This window comes from Sinocyclocheilus rhinocerous, unplaced genomic scaffold (assembly GCF_001515625.1).
Source record: "Sinocyclocheilus rhinocerous isolate Xijiao unplaced genomic scaffold, SAMN03320098_v1.1 scaffold3815, whole genome shotgun sequence".
In the NCBI taxonomy this organism is placed as follows: domain Eukaryota; kingdom Metazoa; phylum Chordata; class Actinopteri; order Cypriniformes; family Cyprinidae; genus Sinocyclocheilus; species Sinocyclocheilus rhinocerous.
Window position 1 is genome coordinate 92,560 of NW_015624828.1, and position 8,692 is coordinate 101,251.

Genomic DNA, 8,692 nt, shown 5'->3' on the forward strand with positions numbered 1-8,692 from the left:
TTTTTTTTTTCTCACAACATTTGTAAAAAAAAAAAAAAAAAGGGAGAGCTTTAGGTAATGTATGAACTGAAGTTAAATTAAATTTGTTAGCATTTAAAAGTACATAAACAAGCTTTTAAATATTGTATAATTTCTGTTCAAATCATTTGTAGATTTGAGAAGTGCATGAGTGTATGAATTGAGTTGAATTACATTTGTAAGCTTTAACTAATGATCCGTTAAGCATTATATAATATTTGTTAATGATTTAATGATGAAGCTTTTACTCATTTGTAAACTGTCAAAATCATTTGAAGATTTTTAAAAAGTACATGATCATATGAATTGAAAGTTTAATGACATTTGTAAGCACTTCAATTTACATTAAATAATGATCTGTTAATCATTAGGTAATATTTAATAAGTATATTAGTAAACATTAACAAGCACTTTCTCTTATTTCTAGCTATGTGAATATTTATTAAATGATCTGTTAATCATTGAAAAATGTTTGTTGATGGTTTATAAATGAAAGTTATTATAAAGTTTTACCTTATTTTTAAACAACACACTACTTATGTTTTAAATTAGGAACAGTTCAGAAATCAGTATTTGGTGGAATACTTGTACTTGCCTTATGTGGTTTGATTTCATGTGCCCCTCACAAAGACGAATGGGTGTGATTCCAGCCTTGCTGAAGCACCCCTTAGATCATCACGATCCTCCACCAAATTTCACAGTGGGTGCGAGACACTGTGGCTTGTAGGCCTCTCCAGGTCTCCGTCTAACCATTAGACCAGTGGTTCTCAACTTTTTTTTACTCCAAGGCCCACCGAATCAATACTGCAAGCCCCCCCAACCTTTTCTATTCACAAAAATCTTTGAATTCTAGTGTTATTACTTTTCAACTCTATGTAATTACTTTTAAACAAAACTAATCCAGGATAGATTTAAACATGGAGTGTTCTTTTTTGCAAACATACTTCGAAAAAATTACATATGTAGATATTCTTTACAACTAAATTACTCAAGTACGTAAAACTCAGTTATACAGTAACTTTAACAAATAAGCACAAGTCACCCTGCCATATCAAACAAGACCACAGGGAGATGCCAAAGGACTGCATACAAACTACTATAAAGATCCATTCAGAATCGCTAAACACACAAATACATATGAAAAATTGAAACATTCTGATGAAATTGGGGGGGGGAACCTTCTGAGTGTGGAAACTCGGCGATCTGAACACTCGCCTAATGTACGACTCCTGTATGTCACTATAATCATCTTTACCTTAATTACAATAGTCATCCATCAAAACGTTACTATTGCGACACTGGCTTGCTTTATCCAGCCGAGAGCTGTTGTTTGTGTATCATATGCTCATTCAGCGGTCCAGTGTTTTGAGCCGCCGTTCAGGCTGTATTTCACACAGCGCGATGAGAAACGGCTTGAGCTGCTCCGAAACACAGAATATCACGGAATACGTACAAGATTGAAAACCCTTTTTTTTTTTATATTTAACATATTAATAATAAAATTAGTGAATTGAATATAATTGAATTTGAATTTAATTTATAATTTAATCTCACATCCCACCAAGGAGGATCGCTGAGTCCCCCACCCATCCCCGGTTCTTGCTATAAAATTTAAGCAGCTACAAATGGAACCTTCGGTCAGCATTTTGTCAGTTGCTGAATTGACAACGTTTTATAAAGGTCTAAGAATGTATTTATATGTAAATTTTTAGGAATGTGCATCATGTGTTCTTGTATAACTAGCATTGGTGTCTCTCAACAAACTCTTATTTATGTTTATCTTATTGTCTCAGGTGGAAAGAGCAGTGGGATATTTGGGGACCCAGAGGCTTCTTCGACTCGGAACAGGCCTGTTCCCCCTGGTGGAGCCTCCAGTAACATCTTTGGGGGTGCAGAGTCGACCCCACCTTCTGTGAAAAGTCAGCATCCCAACAAACCAAAGGTAGACCAAACCCATTAGCCTACTACTCCTTGTATATATGTATTTTTTTCTGGAGCAGCAAATCAGCATATTAGAATGATTTCTAAAGGGTCATGTGACACTGAAGACTGGAGTAATGATGCTGAAAATTCAGCTTTGCCATCACAGGAATAAATTACGTTTTAAAATATATTAAATAGAAAGTTATTTTAAATTGCAATATTTTAGAGTATTTTTTTTTGTTTGTTTTTTTTCTTTTCTGTTTCTGATCAAATAAATGCAACCTGGTTGAGTTTTTTCAAACACATTTAAAAAAAAAATGTACCAACCCTAAACTTTTGAATGGGAGTGTATGTGACTCAACACAAATTCATAATTATTTTTTATTATGCTTTCCATAAAATTCTTAAAATCTGAAAATGTCCACCCATTTCAACTCTAATGCCCTTTTATTCTCTGTAGGACAATTTAAGTGTGGGTGTACCTGCTACTCCAGATCCACCAGGTAAAGAAAACCTGTGATTTACCAAACATTAGTCATCTGTTCTTCATGCCCCAGTTTGTTTCTCCTCAGTGTTTATTGTTGGCAGGCAGTTCCCTTTCCCACCTTTTTTTTTCCTCTCACTTGCAGCCCCAGTGCCTAAGAAAAAGACTGCAGTTGAGGAAGTGAAGGTGGAGCCAGTGACCCCTCAACCAACACCTGAAAAAGAGCCAGCAGCCCCTGCACCTGCAGCCAATCAGAATTCTGAGGCAGCAATGTGGCAACCAACAGGAAAGGACCACGAGCCACGCCTCGGACCCCGCCCTCGCTCTCACAACAAAGTGCTCAACCCACCAGGTGGAAAGTCCAGTGTGGTTTTCTATTAGCCATAGCCATCATTGTCACTTCCTTTCTTCCATCTGCTTTTAACCTGTACTAAAACGTATCCTTTCTCATTTACTTAACTTTTGTTTTTGTTTTTTTCCCCTTAAGTCTGTCACTCTTCATTCCTTTTTTTGATTCTGCACTTTCTGATTCATTCCTCACTTTCCCTTTTCCTTTTCATCTAATTAGAATCACTGTTACTGTCGCTCCTAAAACTGAATGGCTGTTTCCTTTCAAATGTTTTGCATTGACGGTTGTTTCTCTATACGATTATGTTCTGTCAATTTGCTAATGTATTAAATACAAGTTTGCTTCATGAATCTCAAAAAAGTCTATGCAGTGTTCAACTGGTACCACTATTGGTCGCCAAAGCAAGCTCTTCAGTATCAGCGTATTCAGATCTCCCTTTGAAACCCAGTGAATGTGTTCTGATGGCAAATTCTTTTGTGCAATAAGGTGACTTCACTTCTCTTTTTTTTTTTTTTGTTTTTTTTTTTGATTTTTTTTTTTTTTTTGAGTAAGACCCAAAGCCAAATGTAAAAGTAGTAGTTTAGATGCCAAACCAAATGCGGTTTTTGTAACTGATAATCGCCAAAGCACATATGTATGACAATGATTAGAATATGTACAATCAAACATCTTTGACAATATCACACTATTAACATGTCCATACATGCATTTGAATGTAACCAGAGACCGTTAAACTAAGAGAATCATCTGATATGCCTGATTCTGTACTTGAAAAGAGTTGCTGCGCCATTGATTCTTTAATACTTCTGTTGAATTTGACCTTTCCTACCATTAGCCATCTGCTTTATTCTTTGCATGGCAGTTGGAAGGTCATATATGACAGGTCTGTGAATGTGTGTGGGCATTTCCCACATGACTAGTGCCGTCCCTGCCCAGAAATGCTAAAGTGGTTGCTTGGCAATGTGACTGGATACGATGATGTCACAGAGGCCCGTTTCATACAATACACCTCTGTATTGTTCATTTGTATGCTGTTTTATATTGCTTATTTTTTTCCATGACAATAAAAGGATGTTTTACCATGTTGCTTGAAATAAACAGAAATCTTCACTTAAAAACTTGTGCATGTGCTTGCTGAATTTTTAGGTTACTGTGTCAGGTTAATATTGTTCAAAGTAGGAGGTATCAATGATTCTTGAGTACAAAACCGACTACAGAAATGCAACTTAATTGGTTTATGTAACACTGAATTCATTTGGTTTCATGTTTTTGTGCAAGGTCTTCGTTTCATTTTTCACAGTATGTAATCATTGTCAGATACAAAATTAATTTATACTTGCCATTTAAAAATATTTATAAATATAAGGATATATTCAGGCCTACTTATTTCATAACAGGTGAAATATGGAAAGAGGACCTTCAGGATAGAAGCTGAATTTGATATTGCCTGAATTTTATTAAATTTTTATTTTTTATTGGTATGTGTAGCCTTATAAAAGGTATAGTTTTTTTTTTTTTTTTTTTTACTGTTTCGTGCAACAAATCGAACAACTAAACGTAACATGGAGAGCGACGCCTGTGTTTCGAGGGTCGCTCGGAGTTCCGTCTCTTGCTCCCACAAACACACACACAATCCATTCAAAACAAAAAGGTTTATTTTGGCGTTTTTAAGTTTCTTTCTCTCCATCAAGGGAAAGGTACATAGCTCAGGCTCAGTGGGTTAGTCGGCCCAAAACAACCAACAAAAAGGGATCCCTGGCTAGTTTTAAAATGGTCTTCCCTATACAAAAGAACAAAATAAAATTACAATTCTTACCTCCCTCCTAGCCAATAAACAGGACAAAAACGAATAGTAAAATAAAAAGTGGGCCTTCCACTACACACCACAGTCTGATTTAAAGGGTTAGTTCATCCCAAAATGAAAATTAGCCTGTGTGTTACTCACCCCCGATGCATCCTAGGTGTATATGACTTTCTTCTTTCAGGGGAATCCAGTCGGAGTTATATTAAAAATTGTCTTTGATCTTTCAAGCTCTACCCCAGTCAGCAAATTTCCTTTGGCGTGGATCTGGCCCATATCAACAGCTAAAGTGTGGCCCAGATTAGTTTGTGTTCGCCGGCCCAAAACTGGTCCACATATTTTTAGCCAGAACTGAACCTAAACAGTGCCATAACCCAACCCAGAGTGAGCCAAATAATAAAAACAGATGTGGCTGATATATGGACCTTATATAGTATTCTTATATGGCTGAGTTCTGTAAAGGGCTGACGGCCCTTATGTGGCCCACATGTGGCTGATAAACCAAATGCCATTATTTAACCATATTTACACCACACCTATTTTTTTTTTTTATACCCAAATGTTTATAGTAGAATTTTAGCAGAATTACAATACAGAACATAACAGAAGTGTGCTATTTTGCAAATGTCAGATGAGTGAATAAATGTACAAAATTGATCCTTTTAGTAAGTCTCGCCAGTCTTTCTCACTCACAGTTTGTCAGGAAAAAGAAAAGAAAAAAGAACATTAGTATATCATAATTCGTATCATAGATATTATTTCAAGACAAGCACATACATTACTGTAAATCAGCACTGCACACAATCTTTTCTACCACCCAAGACATGAGTGCCTTTTTAAATTAGGAAAATGGATATTTTTCTTACAAAAACGCATCGATTAGTTACAGGAGGCCTTTGTTCACCCCCCGGAGCTGTGTGAAACTTTTTTTATGGAAAGGTGCTTTTTATTTCACGTCTTTTGGACAGAAGCAATGCAACACCCGCTGAGTGCAAAGATAGAGCTTGAAAGATCAAAGACCATTTTTAATATAACTCCGACTGGATTCGTCTGAAAGAAGAAAGTCATATACACCTAGGATGCATCGGGGGTGAGTAAAACGCAGCCTAATTTTCATTTTGGGGTGAACTAACCCTTTAAAAAGGGTACACCACTGACACATTTACTTGTCCATGCCGCTAACAACTTTCTCCTCACGAGGAGGTTAACCGGACATCAGAGCACACAGCAAACCTGCTACAACACACAATATCTGGGGAGCACGTGCACACACGTTCAACAGCTCGAGGAAACGAGAGAAGGAACTCCAAAAGGTTTCTCACACAGCTTAAATCCACACGCTGATCCAGTTCGGCTCCGCCCACTAAACTGCTGCATCTGTTACACTCAAATGAGCGCAGAAGGACAGAGGAACATGGAGAGAGAACACTAACACATATGCACCAAGTCACTCAAGTCAACAATAAACACAAAAGTCACGTTCAAGTACGTAACAAACCCTCTGGTATTCCTCATTTAGGGGTCACACTTGTGATTCTCTGTAGTCAAATGAGACAAGAAGAATATTTTGAAACAAATGAAAGTACTGTTTTATTTGAATATTATTTGTTTTTTAATGTTTTGTATATTTTGTGGATTTCATGGTACTAGGCAATATTCACCTCTAAATTATGCACCATTTATTTCTATATCAAATAACAAATATTAGAAAAATATTTGTCTATTTGTAGTGTTTACAAAATTAGCGTGCTACAGAAGTCACCAGGTTTTGTACCATTCAATCATACATGATTGTGATAGTTTTATGAGTTTTGTTCAAAAATCAGTGGTCAGGTCAACACGTGTTACAGAAGTGCAAATGACAAAAGCTTGCTAAAAATGGCACAGGAATTTAATTCAAATGCACATTTTTGTTTCTTTGTCAATAAATTGTGCTGCAGACTGTCACATTGCCAATTGCGGTAATCGCAATCCCATTTGAAGACGCGTGGGGGCTAGAGACCAACATGATGCAATCTGGGATGGGTTTGGCAAGAACTTTTGCGGTCGGCTCTGAAAAATAGCCCCTGTGATGCCTTAACCCGATTATCTCCAACTGGTAAAGTGACCTTATAAGGCCATATATATATACCATATAAATATGTGTGGTTGCCTGGACCACTGATTTATCGGCTTCAATTTACACAGAGTGTTGACACCTCGTTAAAAAAAACTCATATTAAAAAAAAGCTCAAATCAAAGAAGGATGCTGTATTAATCAATGAGCCAATGTTTGCGTTTAATACTTGTTTACGGCATAGGATACATTAAATATAGCAATAAGTGTTGACACCTCGTTAAAAAAAACTCATATTAAAAAAAGCTCAAATCAAAGAAGGATGCTGTATTAATCAATGAGCCAATGTTTGCGTTTAATACTTGTTTACGGCATAGGATACATTAAATATAGCAATAACATAATTCATGTCGTTGATGGTGTTCCGTTGTAGGAGCACAGCAGCAGTCAGACATCATTATCCCGGCCTGCTCCATGCAGGCGCTGTGACGTCAGCTGGCCCCTCCATCGACGGAAACAGCGTCACGAACCCCCGCCGCCCTGTCAACCACCGGATTGATTTGTAATGCCAAAAATGACCAGTCTGACATAACGCTAGAAAAGCAATATCCGATTGACTATAACAACGAGAGCCCGCAGGCATATCGCACGGTAGCTATTTATTCCCGTATTTATTTATTTATATTCGTTTTTATCCCCTTCCATTGATTTTTCAGTAACGGCTGGGCTCGCGGGCTGCGGCTGCTGAGAGGCAGGTGCATCGTCAGACAGACGCTCGTTGGGCGTGATGTGATGGATTCCGCTCCAGTGCAGCGATGAGACGGACGCAACCGGAGAATCACCGAGTAGCAGCGAGGCGCGTGTGATCGAGCTGCCGACACTGTGGCGCAGGAGCACGGGCGGGCAAGAGGGCTCGGCCCCTCGCGAGCGCTCCGTCTGATCAACAAATATTGAATATTAAGCGCCCGTACGTCCCGAAACACGGCTGTTGCTGGTGGGATCGGGCCGTGGAGCGAAGTAGCATCATGTGCACCTGATGACATTGTCATGAATTCATAGAAGCCATTTCGCCATTTCGATTCGTGTCGCCGGTTTACTATTTATTCTTCCTCTAATAACGAGTTTCGATCAGACGCCGCCAGGATGATGGAGCTGGACGAGGTGGTGTACCAGGACGATTATGGGGCAGTGTCTGTCATGTCAGAGCGGGTGTCGGGCCTGGCCAGCGGCATTTACCGGGAGTTCGAGCGCCTCATCAAAAGCTACGATGAGGAGGTGTTGAAGGAGCTGATGCCGCTGGTGGTGAACGTCCTGGAGAACCTCGACTCGGTGTTAACGGAGAACCAGGAGCACGAGGTGGAGCTGGAACTTCTCAAGGAGGACAACGAGCAACTCATCACGCAGTATGAGCGGGAGAAAGCGCTGCGCAAACAGGCGGAGGAGGTAAACTATAATAATATTTTCATCTCATCACACATCCCATCATTCTCTTCATACAATGCCCTATTCAAACAAGAGCGTTTGTATTATTTGATCATAATGTGTCTGTGTAAACATTTACAAGAGCCCTGCAAACACTGACACTGGCTCTTTAACCCTGTAAAGCCTGGCATATGAAATAATAGTCAGAAAAATCTATTTTGTTGAAATGGAACAGTTTATAAAACCAAAAAAATCTAAAACCCAAAAACAAAAACAAATTTTTTTTTAAAGAGGCTTGCATACGTGTTTTATGTTCTGTATTTTTGTGTTTTATGTAGACTTTTATAGTGAGGATATGGAGCTCACTCTTAAAGGGGTCATATGATGCGATTTAAATTTTTTCTTTCTCTTTGGAGTGTTACAAGCTCTTGGTGCATAAAGAAGATCTGTAAAGTTGCAAAGACTAAAGTCTCAAATCCATATTATGAGATATATAGATATTCTTTATAAAAGTTAAGAGTCAACCACGCCTACCTAAAACGGCTCGTTCTAACACGCCCCCACATGTCTACCTCACTATGTGGGAAGATTTACATAACGCCGCCCAAATGTTCACGCAAAAAAAGAAGGCGTAACTTT

General features: G+C 38.4%; 2 protein-coding genes across 8 annotated transcripts in view; both read left to right on the forward strand.

Moving 5' to 3' along the window:
• LOC107745850 (hematological and neurological expressed 1-like protein) overlaps positions 1-3,549 on the forward strand; it is a 13,214-nt gene extending 9,665 nt beyond the window's left edge. Inside the window, exons 3-5 of the mRNA XM_016559854.1 lie at positions 1,812-1,960; positions 2,402-2,444; positions 2,571-3,549. Of these exons, the coding sequence (XP_016415340.1) occupies positions 1,812-1,960; positions 2,402-2,444; positions 2,571-2,806 (428 nt within the window). The 3' untranslated portion in view covers positions 2,807-3,549. The remainder of the gene's footprint in view (positions 1-1,811; positions 1,961-2,401; positions 2,445-2,570) is intronic.
• Positions 3,550-7,159: 3,610 nt separating this feature from the next.
• LOC107745855 (C-Jun-amino-terminal kinase-interacting protein 3-like) overlaps positions 7,160-8,692 on the forward strand; it is a 39,845-nt gene continuing 38,312 nt past the window's right edge. For all 7 annotated transcript variants that reach the window (XM_016559868.1, XM_016559900.1, XM_016559906.1 and 4 more), the window contains exon 1: positions 7,160-8,074. In XM_016559868.1, coding sequence (XP_016415354.1) covers positions 7,775-8,074 — 300 coding nt within the window. In that variant the 5' untranslated portion in view covers positions 7,160-7,774. The remainder of the gene's footprint in view (positions 8,075-8,692) is intronic.